The sequence below is a fragment of the Ambystoma mexicanum genome, chromosome 11, assembly GCF_040938575.1.
Source record: "Ambystoma mexicanum isolate Mex_15411 chromosome 11, UKY_AmexF1_1, whole genome shotgun sequence".
In the NCBI taxonomy this organism is placed as follows: domain Eukaryota; kingdom Metazoa; phylum Chordata; class Amphibia; order Caudata; family Ambystomatidae; genus Ambystoma; species Ambystoma mexicanum.
Window position 1 is genome coordinate 406,501,145 of NC_090934.1, and position 22,465 is coordinate 406,523,609.

The 22,465-nt window shown below is 52.6% G+C and overlaps 1 protein-coding gene across 3 annotated transcripts in view; it reads left to right on the forward strand.

Annotated features, from left to right (window-relative positions):
• The window catches only part of CKAP5 (cytoskeleton associated protein 5), a 1,593,334-nt gene that overhangs the window by 327,054 nt on the left and 1,243,815 nt on the right, over positions 1–22,465 (forward strand). For all 3 annotated transcript variants that reach the window (XM_069623197.1, XM_069623199.1, XM_069623198.1), the window contains exons 10-12: positions 12,371–12,460; positions 12,567–12,731; positions 19,599–19,727. In XM_069623197.1, the coding sequence (XP_069479298.1) occupies positions 12,371–12,460; positions 12,567–12,731; positions 19,599–19,727 (384 nt within the window). The remainder of the gene's footprint in view (positions 1–12,370; positions 12,461–12,566; positions 12,732–19,598; positions 19,728–22,465) is intronic.

Genomic DNA, 22,465 nt, shown 5'->3' on the forward strand with positions numbered 1-22,465 from the left:
CTGTAGTCAAAGCCATAGTCTTCGTCCGCTGGAGCCACCTCCAGTTGTCTGTCCAAGGAGGCCCTGGAGTATTTCGGCAGACTGTGCTATATCATTTTGAGGCTGTATTTGCGGCAAGCCGATGCAATCGCCCTACTGCCAGTAGCAAACCCGTAGCTGTGGTGAGAGCTCAGTTTCTACCTGATATCCCTCTGGAGAGGCAGCCCTCCTCAAGGCCAGCCTGACGGGTGCCTGGGCGATTACGCAGGACCTCATGGAGTCGTTGGTCTCCCACATCGACAGTCAGCCGAGAGTCGAGAGGATTTGGATGACATGGATGCATGCCACTTAAGTTTTCATCAGATGTAGAAGAGTGTATCCTGGATCTTCCCTTCAATGGCTCGGACCTTTTTCATTCGTCCACTGCTGACAAGTTGACAAAGAAGACCTCTACACAAACTGCCAAGTTCTTGGCCATCCTGACTAAGCCAGGGCAGAAGACCTTCCCTCAGTCCCAGGGCAGGACTGACTTAAAATCCTGCGCTTTCACCTGTTACGCTCACCTGGTTCCCACGGGGGCGTCGACCGGAACTGGGCCGCTGTTTCCACCAGCCTGATGTGTAGCGCCGAGATGACTGACTGGACTGGCCCGCTCAGCCTAGTTTGTCTGGCTCGCAAAAATATTCTTCTGCAAAGGAGAAGAGGAATTAACCACCCTTGGAATTGAGTGTCAACCCACCTTCCCCACTCCCGTTGTCTTCCCACAGATCACTCTTGATGTCCCCTCCTTAGTCTCACCTGATGGTTTGGAAGGATGAGCTATCCATCCTGCGTCGTCCGCAGGGGCGTGTTGATGACCAGTTACTTCACTAGCGAAGAGGAATTGGTGAGTTCCAGTATTGACTCTAAAGTCCAATTGTTCATAAGAGTTCAAATGTCTGATCTTCACTCTGTCCGATTCCTTGCAGGTTGCCGATTAATCCACTCGAAGATTTCCAAATGGCACTTGGTAAGATTCAGGTAAGTCTATTGTGGTTTTCCCCTTAGGGGCCGGGGTACGGCGATGAAGCAGAGTTGACTGCGCCGACCCGAGATGAGGCGAGTACCTCCCGTGGTAAATCAGGTAAGCCCTTGGGGGTAGCTTGTATAGCCTTAGAGAGTCCCCTTGCTCACCTTGCTGTCTGTCTCCTTAGGTGTCGGAGGGCGGCCGCGAGATGGAGAGAGCGTGATGGAATGCTGAAGTACCGCCAAGCAGGTGAGTTCAGCGCGACGCCGTAGGAATGCGAAGTGATGCTTCAAAGACTTCTGTCGTTCAGTTCCGTGGCGAAATGGATCAGGATTCAGGTAAGGATTAAAGTTAAAACTCCTGTTCTAACCTTTATCCTTCTTTTCTTCTTGTTTCAGGAGTCCCAGGACTGAAGCGGGCGTGGCTGAAGACTGGAGCTGCTGAAAACACTGTGCGTTACGCTGCAACAAGCAGAATAACGCGAAGCACGTGTGGCTGTCCGGGCGTGGTTTAAATAGCCTTGGAAGAAGATCCAGGTAAGTATTCTTCCACAGCCCCACCCAAGTAACAAAATAGTCTCTCCTAAGCCTCATTTGGCTTGAGTCTTCATGCAGCATGGTCTGCCTCAGGTGAGTATGCAGCATGGTCTGCTTCAGGTAAGTTATCAATAATGAGCCTGGCGCCATAGGCGCCAGGACTGCACCCAAACAGCCCCTAACTGGGGCTTTTGGGCATGCTCCAAGTGGCATCATGCCTGTTTCCGGGGCTGCTGGGCCTGGTCTGGTCTTTTTTTTTTTTATGCACTTGCCTCAGACATCGAGAAGCAATGACATCCTTCTCGGGGAACACAGATTGCATGTATGGGGTTGACTGGCTCTCTTCCAGAACCGCTGTAAGAGTTATTTCAAGAGTCCTTGGATCCTTTCTATAGTCTCCACAGGTTTGTTTTCCTCTCCATCCTCTCCTTCGTCACATAGGGTCCCTGGCCCTTTTTACGGGAGATCCTTTCTCTTTCGGAGATGCAGGTGGTGGAACCGGTTCCTCAGTCACAGGGGCTTCTGCTGCTACTCCAGTATTTTTGCGTTACTCGCGGATAACCAGGCTAGCCTGAAAGTATTCGTGGACCTGTTATTTCTCAACCTGTCTTTACCGCTCGATTGCTTCAAGAGGATTACTCCTGCGCACATAGCTGAGTCTCTGTGCGCAGGAGACTGGATGTGTTCTCTAAAACTCAAGGATGTGTACCTGCATGTCCCCATCTACTACCCGCATCGGAAATTTCTGCAGTTCACGATTGTCATGCCACTTCCAGTACAAGGTGCTGACTTTCGGCTTCAGTTCGGCTTCTTGTGTGTTCATGAAGCTGATGAATTCGGTGGCTGGTCTCCTCTGCCTGGAGAGCAACCACCTATATCATTACCTGGATGACTGGCTTGTTGGGGCCTGCTAGCCTGAGCGGGCGGTGCTCTCCTGCCAGCGGCTGGCAGATGTTCCTCACACTCTGGGCTTTTCCCCTCAACCGACAGAATTTGCAGTTGGCTCCTGCCGAGGATTTGGTGGTCTTGGAGTGTTCCCCACGCAAGAGAGGTTCCTTTCCTTCCACAAGGCTATAGGGCACTCTGGCCAACTCGACAACCTTGGCATGGTGGTTCCAGCACCTCCTGGGGCTGATGGCAGCTTGTGTGCTCACGGTGAAGCACGCCCGCCTCAAGATGAAAAGCCTCCAGCTCCACTTGGTGGCCAGTTGGAACCAGGAGACTGGGTCTCAGTTGGGCAGGATTCCAATACCTTGCTCCACCTCCCGGATCTTTGCTGTTGGTTGATGGACAGAAATGTGGCAGTGGTAGCCCCCCTTTACTCGGCCAGAGTCAACTCTGGTGGGGACAACGGATTCCTTGCTTTCAGGCTGTGGGGGGCTACTCCATTCTTGGCGCACGGTCTAGGGCAGAGTGCCTTCTGCATATCAATCTGCTTGAACTCGGAGCGATGGGCTTGGCGTTGAAGGCTTTTCTGCTGCTCAACCGGGGCATAGTTCTGGTCCAGACCGACAATTTCACCACAATGTTTTACCTGAACAAGCAGGGTGGCACCTGTTCTATCCTATGCATGGAGGCAGTAACAATCTGGGAATGGGCCTTTATGGAAGGGATTTGGATTTCAACAGTCCATCTTCCGGGGGACAGCAATGCAGAAGCGGGCCAGCTCAGCTACTTGGGTTCCACACCTACGAGTAGGAGTTGTACATCTACTCCTTGTTGCCCCTGTTCCAGAGATGGGGGTTTTCCGGATTTGTTTTTCATCTCGATTTCCAAGAGCGCCTGTTTGCCTTTTGGTGGATTGGTTTCGGGGGTGTCTGGGGTGGGACGCGTTCCTGCTCTGCTGGCACAGCTGCTATGCGTTTCCTCCTCCACTGTTGTTAGAGCAGACCCTCCGCAAGTTATGGACATCTGTGGGCTGCATGCTCAGGCTGATCGCCCTGCAGTGGCTGTCGAGTGTTTGGGTCTCTGATCTACTGCAGTTGTACTCCCAGGAACCGGTTATGCAGATCCGCAGCAGGGGCAACTGACGCAGCAGGCCAGGGCAGTGGAGCACCCGGACCAAGCCATGCTGGCCCTAGAGGCTTGGATCCTGACACGCTAATACTCCTAAATCCCGTCTTCTTTCCTCCATACTTATGGGACTTCTCTCCCTCCTGTGGGACGGGACCGGAGCACTTGGTAAAAAGCATCCAAATTTTCTTCAAAAATGTGTCCCTCTTTCCTGCGCAGGGCCTGTCACCCGGCAGTAACCCCGCCAACTTGGCTCCGCATCGCCCATCAGCCCTTTTCTCCGTACGATCGGGCCGGACACACTTGCATCCTCGGAAGACTTTCTTCCCTTTTTCCCCTCTCTGGCTCTCGCTAGCGTTCGTTTACTAGTCTGTCTGTCTTTTAAACTAGATTTTCCAGATTGTTCATCGTGTCACTGTCGCTTCGCGAGGGCGGATCCCGATCCTCTTTGTTTAGAGTGTTTTGTATCCGGAAAACCGTTGGGACTCCTGTTTTTACTGTGACTCCCTTTCGGTCCGGGCACACTTCAACGTCGGTTGGAGCGGTGGGAGGTGGTGTTCAGACACTCCTCCTTCGCATTTTCAGGCGTTCATCGACGAGAAGAAAAAACGCCCGGTAAGTTCTTTACTTTTCGGAGCACCCCAGCCGGGGGATACCTTTCCGGTTTCCTCTGGAGCCGGGAGGGGCGTTGATCGCTCTGTTACCGGGGTTCGCCCTGAGGTGCCTGTCGGGCCTAATAATTCTACCAGAGTTTTCTCTGAGGGTCTCCGTAAGGGGCCTGTGTCCACCGGAGTACTCTCCGAGGCCCCTCCTGTGGGGGCTGTTTGTAGACCCAGTTCTACTGAGTCGTGGGGTACCAGAGCTTGCTCTGAGGCCGCTCTTTCGGCTTCACTCAAAGACAAAACAGGGGTGCGCCCCGAGGTCTTGGCTGGGCTTGAGGTTACCGAACGGATGTTCGAGGCCCGTGCCAATAAGGCTTCTACTGGGCCGAGGTCCCTCGTACAGAGGCTAAGGATACCAACAGCTCTGAGGGGCCGGGCAAAGCCCTGTCGGTGAAAGTGCACAGTTCCCGCTCTTGTGGTGACACCACATCTGTTGAGGGGGCAAAGAAGAAAGTTTCTTCTTTTACCGGCAGTGCCGAGGCCCTTCCTTCGAAGGCGTGGTTGGTATGTCGCAGAAACATTCCAGGCCTCATACGACCGGCACTGCCGAGGTTCCTTACGTTAAGGCTAAAATTAAGACCCCTGACCCATCGACGGGGACCACTGCCTCACTTCCTCACGTGCCGCATTTCCCCTCAGATGAAGACAAAATTGCGGCCGTTCCCGCCACGACCACGGTGGCCGTTTTAGGTACTACCCCTAAAACTACGCCATCGCCCCCTGATGTAGGGTTCAGTCCTTCGTGTGAACCTAAGGTCCCTTGTGCGCATCCTTACCGGCCGGTTTATGATTGGAACGCCCGGATGCCTCTTCCGCACAATGTTTCGTTGCCCGCGGGGGCAGCTCCTTTGAATTAAGTGGATTTGTCGGTGGAGGGGCTGGTGTGGCACCCTTCTCTGTTACGTCCCTGGATTTGTCCACCTCATGAGAGGCTTCCTCAGGTTCCGAAACCCCATGAGGGAATATTTCAAAGGGCTTTTCAAGGAGATATGTCCACCCACGCCTCCGGCTCCACCCGTTCCACCGGCGCCTCCCTTGCCCGTGGTGCCTCCCCCTGCGCTTCCGCCTGTGCCACCATTGTCCCCAGTGGACAAGGCAGTGCCTGACACGGCTCAGCAGGATCCTGACAGATGGCCCTCAAGGCGATCAGGACAACGAGGACCTTCCCCGCTCTGTCGGAGCTTTCCATGACCGGATGCTGGACATGAGTTTCTTAGATGTTCTGGTGCCCGAGGCACCTGCTCCGCAGGAGGGCGTGCTTTCTGGGGCGTTCACCTCGTCTCCTTTGGAGCGTACCGGCCTGTTCTTGCAGGATGACGTTTCTGCCCGAGGTCCGAAGAGTTTGGGAAAAGCCACATTCGGAACTTTTTGTCAATAAAAAGATTGACGCGCGGTACAGGCTGCATTCTTCGGAAGAAGTGGCCTTGTCGTCTTGTCCGCCTCCCTCCTCCACAGTGGTGGCTGCGGCTACGTTGCAATCCAGGCTTGCAGCATCCTCCTCCGCGACGGCTACTCAGGTCTTGGGAAAGGAGGACCAGCTCCTGGACTCCCTAGGGAGGAAAATCTTGGCCAATTCGGCCTTACAGCTCAGGCAGGCCAATGCAGAATTGATTTTGGCGGGAGCTAACATGCGGATGTGGAGAGGTCTGTCTGAGTTTGAGGAGCACATTCCGGTCGAGAAGTTGGAGGATTTCAGAGGAGGCCTTTCCGATGCCAGGGTCTTGGCCCAGGATATCCTTCAGGCTGCGGCTCATCACGTAGACACCTCGGCTCGGGGTCTGATGCTTGGGGTTGATACCTCGCGGCAAGCGTGGATGCATGCCACTAAGTTCTCGAAGGAGGTGCAAGACAAGGTTCTGGACCTTCCATTTGATGGTAAGGAGCCTTTTCACTCTTCTACTGATGTAGAGCTCACCAAAACCCAAGATAGCACTCAGACGGCTAAATCATTCTGTTCTGGTTAAAGTTCACTGCGTTTAGGGGCTTCCTCGACCGCAAATCTCGCAGAGTGGATACTCCTGTGGGAAATAACTGCCGTAGACAACAGCGTACTCGGTTTTTCTCCCACTCCTCAGCCTCCATCACGTTCAGGTGGCACCGCCACCGATATGCCTGGCATAATGAGGGTTTTCTGCGCTCTCACGAGCCCCCGTTGGGAGGACGCATTGCGTCTCATTGGGAGGCGTGGCAGGCCATCACAGAAGACAGATGGGTCTTGTCAGTCGCACAAGCGGGCTTCCACTTACTTCTACCCCCACCTCAACCCTCCTTTTCAGCTGTCTGGCTCACCCTCCCTCAAGGCCGAGGTTCAGAAACTTCTGCACCTCAGAGCTGTGGAACCCGTTCCCCTTGGGGAGCGACGGGAGGGCTTCTACTCCCGGCTGTTTATGGTCCCCAAACCCAACCAGGCTGGCCTGTGCACCATCCTAGACCTTTCCCAGTTCAATCTTTTCCTACCCCAAGACAAATTCAAGATGATCACGCCCGGCTAGATTCGCTCCCCTTTGCAGATGGGTGCTTGGCTCAGCGTGGTGGATCTTCAGGATGCGTACATGCATATCCTGATTTGGAATCCACACACGAGATACTTCTGCTTCTCTTTGGGAGAGGAGCACTTGCAGTTTCGGGTGCTTCCTTTTGGCCTCAGTTCGGCGCCGCGTGTCTTCACGAAGATGTCGGTGATTGCGGCCTATCTTCGTCTCCAGGGTATCCATGTGTATCCCTATTTGGACGACTGGCTCCTAAGCAGCCCTTGTCCGTTGGCAGCAGCGGACAACCTCCAGTCTCTCCTTCAGCTCCTGTTCCATCTTGGGCTGTCGGTGAACTGGCGGAAATATTCTATGACGGTTTGACAGGACCTGACTTTCCTGGGTTTTCGTTGGAACACAATCGACTGCCGAGTATCTGACCGGGGACAGAATGGCGGATCTGTTGGCCATGTGTCAGATGTTTGTGCAGTCGGAGAGCATGTCAGCCTTGTGGTTACAGAGGCTTCTGGGCCTCATGTGTACTGGCTCTTCCTCTTGCTTGTCTCAAAATGAGACGGACCCAGATGGCTCTTCGGAGTTCCTGGCGTCAGGCTGTGGACCCGGATTCCAAGCGGATAATGATTCCGGATTCCATGAGTGGACCTGGACTGGTGGTCATTTCTCAGCAACCTGTCAGTGGGCGCAGGGTTCCAGGACCCAGCCCCCATGGTGACGATCATAACAGACTCCTCCCTTTTGGGGTCGGGTGCAACGTTGGGTCTTCAGGTCTCGGACCTCTGGTCACCTCAGGACAAGCTCCTGCACATAATTCATTTGGAGTTTCTGGTGATTTTTCTGGCGCTGAAGGCGTTCAGACATCTTTGTCAACAAGGTGGTCCGCATAAGAACGGACAATGTGGTATCAATGTATTACATAAACAAGCAAGGGGGAACAAAGTCTGCCCCTCTTGTGGACCTGTCCATCCAGATTTGGGAGTGGGCTGTGCTTCATGGTATCTGGCTGCTTGCAGTGCACATTCCGGGCCAGCTGAATGTCACTGCGGATGCCCTCAGCCGGCGGACAGTGGTCAGCTACGAGTGGGAGTTGAAGGCGGAGATCCTCTCATGGATTTTCTCACGTTGGGGCACACCGGAGGAAGATCTCTTCGCCATGGCGGTAAATAAGAAGCTTCCTCAGTACGCCTCCAGAGGGGGTCTGGGGGCCTCCTCTCTGGGGGACGCACTCGAGATTCCATGGCAGAACATGAGAGCTTACGCCTTCCCGCCTCTTCCCCTGGTTCATTGAGCAATTTGGAAGTTGAAGAGCTCTGTCGACTGTTCTCTTCTACTGATAGCTCCGTGGTGGCCGGCCAGGTTTTGGTTCTCAGAACTTCAGCACCTGTCGGTGTGTCCGCCGATCAGGTTACCAGTAACTCCCGATCTTCTTCACCAAGGGGAACAGCAGATGTGGCACCCCTCCCCACAATCGCTCAACTTGGCGGCATGGTGCCTGAGTTCACGTCTCTAGAGCAATTGGGTTTATCTGCGGATAACATGCACATTATCCAGGCAGCCAGGAAACCCTCGACCAGATCCCAATACAGGAGTAAATGGCTCAGTTTCTGTCATTGGTGTTTGGAGAAAGAATTGGACCCGACGGTGGCAACGATTGACACGGTGCTGTCCTTCGTATCCTCCCTAGCAGAGTCAGGGGTTCATGTTCTGTCTTGCAGGACTTCTCTCGCCGGTTTCCGCTTACCTCTACAGACCGGTGTTCTTATTCTTTAACCCGGTGGTGAAGAGACATTTTGCTGGCTTGACACCCATCTAACCTCCGGTTCGTAGTCCGCACCCGCCTTGGGACCTAAATGTAGTCCTGACGGCGCTGTGCCATAAACCCTTTGAGCCAATGGCTACGGTTGACCTCAAGTACGTGTCCTGGAAAGTGTCCTTTCTGGTAGCCGTTACGTCAGCGAGGAGAGTGAGTGAGCTCCAGGCATTGTCTGTGGAGCCTCCTTTCTTGTGCTTTCACAAGCACAAGGTAGTACTTCGGACGAACCCAGCTTTCCTACCAAAGGTAGTGACCGAATTCCACCTGAATCAGTCAATTTCCCTTCGGTCTTTTTTCCGAACCCTGCCTCGGAGGCGGAAAGGGTTCTACACTGCCTGGATGTCCGAAGAGCTCTTAACTTATACCTGGACAGGACTTCCGAGCTTCCGAACTCTTCCCAACTGTTTGTGACCTTCGGTAAGCCTCGGGGCAGGCCAGCGTCTAAGGCATCTATTTCCAGATGGATTACCGCCTGTATCACGGAATCTTTCACTGTCCAAAAGCTGAGACCTCCTAAAGGTATCCATGCACACCAGGTGCGAGGCAAGGCAGCCGCGGTTGCTTTTCAGAAGTATGTTCCCTGGGAGTCCATCGCTAAAGCGGCTACTTGGGACTCCCCATCTCCTTTCTGTAAGCATTACTGCCTCGATATGAGCTCTAGGGCTGACGCTCAGTTCAGCCAGGCTGTGCTGAAGAACCTGTTTCAGTAAGGGGTATTTCCATCCACCCATAGTTCCTGTAAGGAGTGCTTGGGAATCTCCCATAAGTATGGAGGAAAGGGGATGGGACGTAGGAGTATTACCAGGTTACTCACATTAGTGACCACCTTACTCCTAGTCCCCTGTCCTCCATACGCCTGCCCGCCGTCCCCTATAATAAGGTTCCTCTGTTATTGCTAATGGGTCTTTGACCCTGCGATAGAAAAGGACTGATGGGCGATGCGCGGGGCGGAGCCAAGGTGGGCGGGGTTACGGCCGCGTGCCGGGCCCGCGCAGGAAAGAGGGACACATTTTTGAAAAAAATGTGGATGCTTTTTACAAAGTGCTCCGGTCCCGTCCCACAGGATGGAGAGATGTCCCATAAGTATGGAGGAAAGGGGACTATGGACTTGGGAGTAAGGTGGTCACTACGGTGAATAACCTGGTAAAACTCCATCGGGCTCAGTTCTCTGAGGATGACTGGGACATCATTCAGGAGGCGAGAAGGCCCTCTGTGCGGGCCTAGTACAAGAGCAAGTGGTGGTCAAGATTCTCCCACTGGGCTTGCAAAAAGGGGCTTGACCGCATTACCTATTTCCTGGATGACATGTTGGCTTTTTCTGCACATTTGGCTCGTTTCGGCGGGCAGTTTGACACCTACCACACCTATCTGGCGTCCATTGGTGCCTACAAGAATTCCACAGAGCATGTTTTTTCAGTGGCCAACCCAGTGGTTAAGACTTTTTCCTCCAATGCACAGGCCTCATCCGGTCTGGGACCTCGACATGTTTCTTGCGGCCTTGCAGCGCAGGTCTTTAGTCTATAGCCTTGGTGGACATCAGGCTGGTGGCACTAAAGACTGTGTTTCTGGTGGTGCTCACTTCGGCGCGCAGGGTCAGTGAGCTGATGGCTCTGTCTTCATGCAAGCCCTTCAGTAAGTTTCACAGTGACATGGTCATTGTGCGCGCTCATCATTTTTTAAATTTATTTATTTTTTTTTTGTCGAAGGTGGTCCCTCCATTTCATTTGAACCAGGACATCTGTCTGCCGGCGGTGTTGTTCCCAAATCCGCAGTTTGATGCCGAAAGGGCTTTGCATTCCTTTGACAAAAAGTTTCGGGCAGTCGGAGGCATTGTTCGTCACGTTTGGTGGCACTTCTCCCAGCACAAAGGCTTCCAAAACTTCTATCGCCCAGTGGATGGTCTAGGCCATTTTAGAGGCGCGAACCACATTGGACAGACGGGTTCCTTGGGGGGGGGGGTGGGATTCATGCCCATGCAGTCGGAGCTAAGGCCATGGCTGTCACGTTTCAGGGACATGATTCCTGGGATGTCAGCAGGGCGTCTACCTGGGCCACTTCGTCATTCTGTAAGCACTATTCCCTGGATAACCGCTCTAGGCGAGATGCCTGGCGGTTCTGTTGAACCTTCGCCTTAGATATGAGGCAGGTAGTCACAGCTCCACCCTATGGTCTAGTTCGATGGAATCGGCCACAAGGGTGGAGGAAATGTGCGGGACGTATGATTAAAGTTAACTCACTGGAGTACTCCTAGTCCTTGGTCCCCTTTCCTCCATACGTCCCACCCACCTTCCCCGATTTATGCCAGGGGCTTAAGTATTAAGTACAGTCGGGTATTAAAGCGCCCGATGTGTTAAGAAGGGGACTGAGGCGAGGCGCTGGAGGGTGGGGCCTTGAGGGACGTCCCATGGCCAGTGTCTCACCCCTGCACGCTTGACTAAATTTAAGGGGAAGGCTCAGTGGTTCGCTGCCAAAGGTTCTGGTACCGTCGCCATGTTCGGGAACGCCCACAAGGATGGAGGAAAAGGGACGAAGGGGCTATGAGTACTCTAGTTACTTCAGTGAGTAACTTTTAATTAATTGCCTGGACATCTTGGATGGTCAGGATACCCGATTCGCCGAGCAGTTTCAGAAAATGCTTTGTTCAAGATTCCCTCATCCAAGCAAACACACTGCTCTGGGAGTTTAAATGAGTAATCCCCGGTAGGAAAACTAGATTGGAACAAATTATTTTTTTCTGATGGATGTTTATTGATTTAGTATGCCGCTCCAAACCCAGAGTTAACAGGGCGCAACAGAGAACAGGAAAATGATTACATAAAAGCTTAGTTACAAGATAATGGCACAATGAGTATAGAACAGAACATTACATTTCGTCGAATCAGGTAAAGACATATATACAGACAGTAAATTGTTGCTCCCACTGATTTATCAGTCTCCCATCCTGCCTCTCGAGTGCTACTTTGCTTGTTGTATGTAGTCTCCTCTGCCATTAGGGTCATAACATTCCACATGTTGCATTTTAAGGAGTACAAAAACACAATTTCCAAAAACGGCTAGTCATGGAGTAAAAAAATGTAAACTGTGGTCATAGGCCCGGTGCTGGCTATTTGTATCAGTCATGTCTGTTCTTGATGCTGAGTGTCGAGGGGCTCTCGATGCCACACAGTGCCCTCCTTTCCCCCCACCCAGTGGTGAAAAAGTTTCAGATATGCTGCTGCAGAATATTTCTAAGATTAGGACTACGTGCGAGGAACATCCATCGAAAATGACCAGGGTTGAGTATCTTTCAAACCAGATGCATCTGCTTTGATAAATGGGTGCATTTGTCCACAATCAATTTCTTAACAATCCTTGGTATGTTAATTGCAGTTTACATCAGACCCACTTTTCTCCTTGGGAATAAGGCTTAGCAAAATGTCTAGACTAAGGGAATTTGGGTTAGTCTTTTGTGGTAATACTTTGGAGGTCTACTAATTTTGACTCGACTAAACCCTCCAGTAATGGTCCAGTAAAACATTTTCACGGCCAGCGATGTTGTAGAATCCTTTTCATGGTTTGTGTAGTGTAATCTTGCATAGCACAACCTTTGTAAACAACTTGTTTGACTGAGTTATGGATTCATTGGGATGTATTGGAATTGTTTGAGTTTCCTAATCTCCATAGATTTGATTTCTCTCCTTAGTGATTATTTACACTGATATTACGTACTGTCCGTCTTTGCGATTGGTCAGTCTACACATGCTGATTTCTTGGTGATGCGACTGGTCATGAAGTCCACTTTGTGGATTGCCTTCTACATGGTGTGTTTAAGGACTTTCTCTCATAGTATGCATTCAATTGTAGGCTAATCGCTGTTATGTTTATCACTTCTGTAGGTCGTGCCAACCATTTTGGAGAAGTTTAAGGAGAAAAAGCCTCATGTGGTCCAGGCCCTGCAGGAGGCCATAGACGCAATCTTTCTAACTGTGAGTACTTATGCTGTTGCTTGAAATGTCTTTGTAATTTTGTGGTTAGTTTTTGCTATTGGTCACAGAGTACATTTATCAATGTGTGCAATGTTTTCTTTGCCAGACCACGCTGCAGAACATCAGTGAGGATGTACTTGCTGTCATGGACAACAAAAACCCATCCATAAAGCAGCAAACTTCTCTTTTCCTTGCAAGAAGCTTCCGCCACTGCATGCCTGCTTCCCTGCCCAAGAGTCTTCTGAAACCCTTCTGTGCTGCTCTCCTCAAGGTGAGAAAGGATGTAGTTATCCGACTAATGTGCTGACATATGGGTTTTATTGCCATCAATCTCACCCAGAGATACCCCAAGTGCTTGGGACTATATGGGAACTGTGACCCTTGTTTAGAACATGTGGCGCTTCATTATTTTGTTTTTATTTTGATTATTCGCTTCGGTTTCAACCACTTTCCACCGTGATCATTTTGCAAGAAGTGTGTGGTTGACATTTGAACTACAATTCACACTGACTCAAACGATATCTGTCCTGCCCCCCACTCCAAAAGTGTTGAAGTTGTCATTGTGCATCTCCACATTCAACTTTGCAGTGAGCTTTACCACCATGATGATTTTATTTTTTTAAATACTGAAATAATATTCTTTGCTTTTATAGAATTGCTTTTCCCGGATAGGGCTCATTAATAGGCTATGCCTAAAGAGTAAATTCATACTACCCACCTTGCTAGTTTTAGAAGGTTGCATAGGGTTCACAAGATTGTCCTCTGTGCTCAGGTCACGCCAATGCATATATTGGCTTGCGTGGGAATTAGTCATTTTAATTATTGATCTTACCCAAGAAAAGACGAGTGGTGCCATTTTCTTTTTTGATGTTTTTGGGCTAGATTTAAAGATGAGGCATACCGTTCTCCAGCATGGGGTCTGGCATGGATTCACATGCTCATGAATATTCCCCGTCGTCAGGCTGGGAATCCTCGGTAAAGAAAAAACCAGTATCAGTTTCGTTTCTGATCTGTCTTTCGTAGCAATAACCAATCACTGGTCTCTGCGTCATACTGACCACAGCCAATGACTGCCCTCTACCTAAGCACCGCCTCTGGCAGCCATCTTCAGATTTTTACCGCACGTTCATGTGTTGGGATCCTCGTGCTATTGCTCTCGAGCGTTAGTGCTATTTTTTCGCGCTTTTTTCACAAAAACTTCGATTCTTCGGTCAAAGAGCCTCAAGCTCCACCGATACTACATCCGATCTACGGGGACCCGTGTCGGATTCATCTGTGCCCCTCAAGGGTGAAGATTTCGTCGAGCTACGCTTCGGAGGACTCCAGAAGCTTCTCAGGCCCGGTCTCGGAGATGGCCCAGGAGAAGGGAAGCTCGACGCCCGGAAAGCTGTTCAGGGTCTGCCCTGGATGCCAGCTGCAGAACGTCTTTAAGGAGGACGAACACTCTTTCTGCCTTTACTGCCTTCATGAGGACAAAACGCACGTGGAGAAGGACTGTGCGTTTTGCGGCGACATGTCGGAACGGACCATGAAGGACCGTCATCAACGTCTCGCCAACTGGCTGCAGGGTAAGAGCCCGTCTGGCGAGAAGAAGAAGAAATCCGAGCGGTCTTCTAAGACCTTTGAGGGCGCCCCGGCGACGGGGGCCCAACATAAGGCCAAGCACCGCGAGTCTGCTGGCACCGGGAGCGCCGAACGGTCGGGCTCTACGGGCGCCAGGCAGGGCGCACCCTCCCCGGCACCATCAACCACGAGCCAACGCTCTGGGTCGGGTAAGAGGAAGGCCGAGCACCCGGCGAAGCTCCTGGAGAGGCCCCGGTCGAGCTCGAAGGCAGAGGAGCGTGGCAGTGCCCCCTCCCTCAAGGACAAGGCGGTGAGCGCACCTAGGGTGGTGAAGGCCTTGATCCATCCGACCAAGCCCTCTATCGAAACGGTCGCGGCGGCCCTGGCCCAGCCTGTGGAGGCTACTCCAGTGGTGGCGACCTCAGGGCCCAGAATCTCCCTGCCTCCTCGGAGGGAGTCTTCTTTTATGCCCATCGATAGGACCCCCGTGAAAACCTCCGTGGAGAAGAAGGGGGGGCAGGGCGTCGTCGTAGATTCGGCCTCAACCTCAGAAGAAGAGCTGGTCGAGGTCTTAAGCCACGGCCTAGGCGTGGAACAAGACCAGCCCGTCGGAATGGGTGCCGACGCAGGCGACGACGACGACATCGTCGAGGATGCCGACGGGGCCCCTGCTCGCCCGTCGGATTCCCCTCTGCCAGCGCCGCGAGACAACTCGGCGGCCATTTTGTTGGCCATACAGTCCTTATGCACTGAGATAAGGACGAGGCTACCGTTACCGACGGAGGAACCTCTCCCGTCGGGGGATCCAGAACCGGGACCTTCTGGTGTTCCCCCTGCCAAGAAAAGAAGGATCCATCCTCCACCTCCTTTTCAACCGTCGCGCCCCGTCCAGCCCTCCTCCCCGTCCACCCGAGGGGATGATACGGGGACTGACACGGCAGCGACGGGTACGGACGACGAGGCATACGACGAGGATTTTCCGTCGTCGCCCCCCACCAGGGCTTCTCCGCCCGACGAGATCGGATCCTTCCATTCCATGATCTCCAGGGCTTCCGAGCTTTTTCAACTCTGCCCCGAGGAGAAGAAAAAGGAAGGCTTCCTTTATCAGCGGCGCGAGGCCAAGAGGAAGACGGTCCTCGCAGTGCCTCTGTTGGACGACATTTGGGATGAGGGTCTTTCCCTCCTCAAGAACCCTTCCACGACGCCAGCTAGAAGAGACCGGTACGAGAAGAAGTACCGGGTCCCGGACACGGCCCCCCTATGCCTCCGGGCGCAGCCTACCCCGGACTCCGTCGTCTCCGCGGCGGCCAGGAAGAAAGCGGGGGGGGTGCGGCCTCCACATCGACTTCCCCGCCGGACGGCGAGGGAAAGAAATTGGATGCTATGGGACGTAGAGTCATCTCGTCGGCAGCGACGACGATTAAAGCGGCCAACGCCTTGGCTATCGTGGCCCGCTACGACAGGGAGCTCTGGTACAAGATGGCTCCCCTGCTGGATTTTCTGCCGGACGACAAGAGGGCTGAGGCCCTTGAGATCCTCCAGGAAGGCGAAGTGGCTTCGGACCACGCCATCACCGTGGCGACGGACATCGCCGACGCGGGGTTCCGCCAGCTAGGCAACGGCGTTTGCCTTCGACGTCGTGGATGGCTCAAAGCTACGGATTTTCGGCAGGACGTCCAGACCAGAGTCCTGGACATGCCCTTCGACGGGAACAACCTGTTTGGGAAGACGGTGGACGATTCCCTCCAGGCCATCAAGGCGGATACTGAGACGGCCCGGGCCCTGGGAGTCCTGCAGCAACGACGGACGCCCTTTCGGAGCGGCGGAGGCAAGGGCGCCTCCAAAGGTTCCGGTGGCGGTTTCGCTTCCTACCGTCAAGCGGCCCGCTCGTCGTCGCAAGAGGCCTACAGAGGACGAGGCAAGTCTAGCGGACCCCGCCGTCGTCGCCAAGGAGGTCAAGGCGGCAAGGCCGCGTCCAAGCAGGATTGAACCGGCCGTGGGGTCGGGCCCCCACCGAAGCACCCCGGTGGGAGGCCGGCTGGCGGGCTTCGTCAGCGTGTGGGAGTCCATCTCCACCGACCGTTGGGTGCTGGATGCCCTGGCCCGGGGCCACGCGCTCGAGTTTCAAAGAAGGTGCCCGCGCGTCCCCCCCGTGGCCAGGAGAGAACTTCACGTCCCTCAACTTCTCCTGGAGGTAAAGGCGATGCTCAGAAAGGGCGCCATCGAACTCGTCCCAAAGAGGCTTCGGGGCTCCGGAGTCTACTCGCGGTACTTCCTCGTGAAGAAGAAGACGGGAGGATGGCGCCCCATCCTAGACCTGCGACGGCTGAACAAGTTCATCAAGGCGCAGAAGTTCAGGATGGTCACCTTACAGCACGTCCTGGGTCAACTGGAGGAAGGAGACTTCCTGTCGTCGTTGGATTTGGAGGATGCCTACTTCCACATTCCAATCCTAAAGGGGCACCGAAAATTCCTCAGGTTCGTGGTCCAAGGGCGGCATTACCAGTTCAAAGCCCTTCCCTTCGGACTGCGGTCGGCACCCAGGGTATTCACCAAGTGCCTCGCACCGGTGGCGGCGCAGCTGCGCCGCGAGGGGATTCACGTCTACCCCTACCTGGACGACTGGCTCATCCGCGCCAAGACGAAGGAGCTCGCCGTGGTCCACACGGCAAGGACCGTCCAACTCCTCACGGACCTGGGATTCTCCGTGAACTACACCAAATCCCACCTGGTGCCCGCGCAAGTCGCACTGTTTCTGGGAGCGAGGCTCGACACAGTGTCCCTTCTGGCCTCCCCGTCGGAGGAGAGGACCAGGACCATCTTGGGCAAGGTGCAACGGATGCTGGTGGCCGACGCGGCCAAAGTGAGATCCATCAAGTCCCTCCTCGGGATGATGTCTTCCTGCATCTACCTCATTCCCATGTGCAGGCTCCGGATGCGCCCGTTGCAAGAATTCCTGGATGCGCGCTGGATCCAGACGACGGGCAGCTTCGAGGAAAGGATCAAGCTCGACGAGAGTTTCCGGCGAGCGATACGGTGGTGGGGCACCCGCGCGCATCTGACGGCGGGCATGGACTTCCAGACCCCAGCCCACCAGGAGACTGTGACCACGGATGCCTCCCTGGAAGGGTGGGGAGCGCACACCGAAAATCTGCACGCGAGGGGACTCTGGCTCCCGACGGAGAAGTCCCTGCATATCAACGTCCTGGAGCTCCGTGCAGTGTTTTGGGCCCTCAGGTCCTTCCTTCCGTCCCTGAAGGGCAAGGTGGTGAGGATCTTCACCGACAACACCACCACCATGTTTTACATCAGGAAACAGGGCGGAACCAGGTCCCCAGCGCTGTCCAAGGAGGCGCAGGACCTGTGGCATTGGGACGTCGCCCAAGGGACTTTTCTGGTGCCGTTTCATCTGGCAGGGATAAAAAACACCATCGCCGACTCACTCAGCAGGGAGCTGCGCTCGTGCCACGAGTGGGAACTACGGCAGGATCTAGTGGATCGCCTCTTCCGACGGTGGGGCACACCCCAGATCGACCTGTTCGCGACGGCGACGAACACCAAGTGCCGGAGGTTCGCCAGCAGGTTTCCCCAGACGAGGAGCATGGGCGATGCTTTCTCGTTCCCCTGGGAGGGCCTGTTCCTCTACGCGTTCCCTCCCTTGCCTCTGCTAATCCGGCTCGTCAACCAGCTCAAGAGGTCACGGTGCAGGATGATCCTCGTCGCACCTGCGTGGCCGAGGCAGATATGGTTCCCGGACCTTCTGGACTTGTCAGCGTCCCCGCCGATCAAGCTGCCGGCGGACGCAGACCTACTCTCCAGGGAAGGAGGCGCCATCCTCCACCACGACCCGAAGTCGCTGAACTTGCAGGCCTGGCTCCTGCAGCGCTAGAGTTTGGAGGATACGACATACCGGCCGATTGCAGAGAGGTTCTTGCAAAGGCCAGGGCGTCCTCGACTCTTAAATGCTACGGACACAAATGGAAGAGGTTCTCTGTCTGGTGCCACGCACAGAAGATTAACCCTCTACGGATTACGGCTCCCCAAGTACTGCCGTACCTGCTGACGCTGGCCAAAGCTGGACTGGCACACGCGTCCATCAAGATTCATCTTGCTGCGATCTCCCGATACACCAGAACCACGGGTCGGACGTCCTTGTGGTCTCATCGTCTGGTGAAAGAGTTCATGAAGGGACTATTCAGATCGTTCCCGCCGGTGAAGGCTCCGGCCCCGGCGTGGGAGCTCAACGTGGTGCTGACCAAGCTCATGGGACCTCCGTTCGAGCCTCTGCACTCGGCCCCGTTGAAGTTTCTATCGTGGAAGACAGCTTTTCTCGTGGCCATCACCTCCGCACGACGAGTGGGTGAGATCCAGGCCCTTTCCTGCAAGGCCCCGTACTTGACTTTCCACGACACGAGGGTAGTGCTCAGGACGCACCCCTCCTTCATGCCCAAGGTACCGTCGGACTTCCATCTCAACGAACCCTTGGTGTTACCTGTGTTCTTCCCGTCGCCTTCGTCGCCGGCTGAGAGGACTTTGCACTCGCTGGATGTAGCTAGAGCGCTGAAGTTCTACGTGGATCGCACGAAGGGTTTTCGGAAGACGTCACAACTCTTTGTGAACTTTGGACCTGTCAATCAGGGGAAGGCTCTCTCGAAGGCTTCCATCTCCAGATGGCTCTCCGGCTGTATCATGTACTGTCACCGGTTGGCAAACCGACCGCTGCCTGGCCGTCCGAGAGCCCATTCCACCAGAGCGATCGCAGCTACCACGGCGTTCCTATCTGGTGTGCCCCTGCTGGACATATGCAGGGCTGCTACGTGGAGGTCGACGCACACCTTCACGAAATTCTACTGCGTCGACCGGGATTCCAGGGAGGAGTCCAGGGTCGGCCAAGCAGTGCTGCGCAACCTGTTCGCCTGAGGTGAGCCTGGTGAGGAGGTAAGATGCTTAATGTTGAGTTGATGTGATGCTTAATGTTGAGCCTTTGCCACCTCCCGTGGTTGTGCATGTGTGTACTGCTATGTATTCTTTATTCATGAGCATGTGAATCCATGCCAGACCCCATGCTGGAGAAGGAACAAGTTACTTACCTGTAACTGTTGTTCTCCAGCATGGGTCTGGCATGGATTCACATGCGAACCCTCCCGCCTACCCCTCTGCGGCTCTTCACTTGGTCATACTGCCACTTCACGTGCTTCCAAATCTGAAGATGGCTGCCAGAGGCGGTGCTTAGGTAGAGGGCAGTCATTGGCTGTGGTCAGTATGACGCAGAGACCAGTGATTGGTTATTGCTACGAAAGACAGATCAGAAACGAAACTGATACTGGTTTTTTCTTTACCGAGGATTCCCAGCCTGACGACGGGGAATATTCATGAGCATGTGAATCCATGCCAGACCCATGCTGGAGAACAACAGTTACAGGTAAGTAACTTGTTCCTTTTGCATAATGCTGTATAGGAATGGACTTTAAATGCAAAACCCTTGTTCATAAGGAAGTGTTGGATCTATACAATCATAATTTCTGAGAGTTGTTTCCTATGACCTTTTAATGTTAATACTGTCTTGTAACATTAGCAAATCAACGACTCTGCAGCAGAAGTGAGAGATGCTGCATTTGAAGCTCTCGGCACGGCACAGAAGGTGGTTGGCGAGAAAGTGGTGGGTGTCTTCCTTGCTGATGTGGACAAGCTGAAGCTTGATCGGGTGAGTTATCAAGTATAAAGACTCTGTTGGTGTACTTGGATTTTGCATTTTAGCTCTGTGAATAGGTCCATGTTGGGGGAGTTTTCCTTAAGTCCTCTTGAGGTAAAACTTCATAAAACATACAGGCCCCCAACTCTTAGTATCAGTCTGTACTACTCCAGGAACTTTGGAAGAGTGGCACAACAGTCGGCTTATCATAAGGAGGTAGATGTGAGCTGTAGGTAAGTACACTAAACCCAGTTAGTACAATAGTCCAAAGAAACACTTCTATAGATAATGTTGTAAAATATACATTTATTATATTTACCCAAGGAAGGTAGTAAAATGCTTAGTTCAATTAGCCAACGCAGTGGGAATACTTAAATATACTTTTCAAAGGCCACTGCTTCAGTGGTAGCTGCTAGCGGTACAATTGTTTGACACTAATAACAGTTCTATCGTACTGTCGGTACAACCTCGCACTTGCGTTAAGACAAAGATGTACGGTAATTGTATTTAGCTAGCAAGACCATATAAGAGAAATTATTTAAGGAAGGAAAAAGCTTGGTTAGTGATACTGTAGCAGAGCTTAACATTCTATAGACATTTTTTGGCAAACTAAGTCCAATGCCTAACTCTACGCAAAAGTCAGTTCCGAGTGTTTTCAAAGTCTTAAGCCGCAGAACAGCAAAATGTCCTTGGGATACTTTTTTTTTTTTTCCAGGAAAAGATACTTGAAGAATTAATACAAGGATTGAGACTCTGTAAAAGGACTCACTAAAGGGACACAAGCTGGCAGCTTGGGTCTGAGATACAGTGGACACCGTGGAAACCTCCACGCACTCAAGTCACTCTGGAGCAACTTCTAGGTTCAAGGTAAGTTATACGTTTCGCCCCAAGTACCTTAAGTTGGAAGAAATGCTCGTAGTTGGATTCTCCTCTGTGCAGCAGCAATCGATCCGGTCTCCTTATTCCTCGGTCTGGCAATGAAAAGGGCTCTGAATGGGATCTCTCAGCAGCAGTCTCACGAGAGGACTGATTTCTTCGGTCTTCTTGGTCAGTCTGGATCTGGCACCTTTTCGTCGGCACCAACAAAGGACTCTATTCGCCCGATCGATCTTTGATTCCGGAGTCCTGTACTTTGGTGACGGGAGTTGGATCGTGTCTCCGGAGCTTCAGCTGGAGCTCAGCAAAGACTTGGACAGATTCGGCATCTCAAACTTGTTGCACTGCAAATGGGTCCGAGGTCTCCTGGTATTCGCGGTCTGCAGCTCTGGAAAAGCACAGCACCGCGGGAGATGGCTCAAATTGCAGTTAGTCTCAGGGCTGGTTGGTCCCACCAGCCAAATGGAAGGAGTCCTAGTCGGAGCGTCTCCGTCGGTTGGGAAACGGTGTCAGTACAGCAGTGGCCGCTTCACAGTGACGCAAAGGGTCTTCATGGGTTTCTGGTCGCCTTCAGTAACTCTAGTTTCCAGTTTTAGACTTGCCTTTCATCTCAGGAACCTCTACTCGGCCATCACTCAGCAGTTTACAGAAAGGGGCGGTGGCTGTCCGATCAGGATAACCAGCCCCCCTGTGGCCACTGTTCCATTCAGGTGCTCAGGCAGACAAAGAGCATTGGAGTGAGAGACTCACCCCATGACCCTCACTTCTTTCCTGCCCAGACACACTGGAGCCTAGGCGTGGACACTGAAGGGGTCCCGCCAAAGTTTAAACACACACACCTCCCCCTTCCAAAATGGTAGGACTAACCAAGAACCATGATACACAATATGCTCCGCTGCCACAGCAACCAACTCCCACAGTGAACAAACCTTTCCAAGGCACAAGTGTCATTAACTGCTTTTAATGCCATGCTCCCTGCTGTTGACCCAGTGTTGATTCAACTAACATTGAGACCGATCAAACAGCAGCATCCTAAAATACTTTGTCCTTAACAATTGCTTCCTTATTGGACTTCAATTCGCTTAACCATTAGGACAATCTCTCAACCTCATATGAATGATTTATACAGACACAATGAGAGAGTTGCTGTGCGCAAATTGGGTCCTTGTCAGAATATACTGTATGATTCAGGCAGTCTTTTTGCAACCAGCTTTTGATTTTGTTAAAATAGTGTTATGCTTTGGATACCAGTTTCATTTGCTTTGAATTTCCAATTCTCCTTTCCTTCTGTCTTTCTAACTCTTGATTTTGACTTAAGGCTTGCTTGATTTACTTTTGTATATATTATGTATATTTAGAAATTGTTACAAATGTTATACCTGTGATAAAGAATAAAATATGTGAATTCTACACAAATGCTAAGTATCTAGCACAGTGTGTTTTTAGCTCCTGTAGATCAGAGAGCCGATACAAGGACATATTACTGTGTTATTAATGAACAGAAGTCGCTGGCTCTCCCTTCTGAAGAGTCGGCACAAGGACACCACATTAGGCCCTAGTTATACACCTCTTTTGAAGGGTGATCCGTTCTCAATAGCCATCTGAGAAAGCCTACAGTGACTCTTCCCACTGTTCAAGGACGCAGTTCTTCTCGTATGATTGTTATGTTCCCTGCTGTGAACTATTTTTCCCCAGGGCTTCTACTCGTTTATCTGTCTGGCCGAATCGTAGGGCATGCAGCACCTTTGGAAGTTGAGGTGGCTGCTTGTATCACCAAGAACTCCAGGCTTGCATGTCTTGAAAAACTGGTTCAATAGAGGAGGGTCTGTACTTTTTAGTGAGGTCTTTAATCATCACAGGGATAGTCTGTTTTT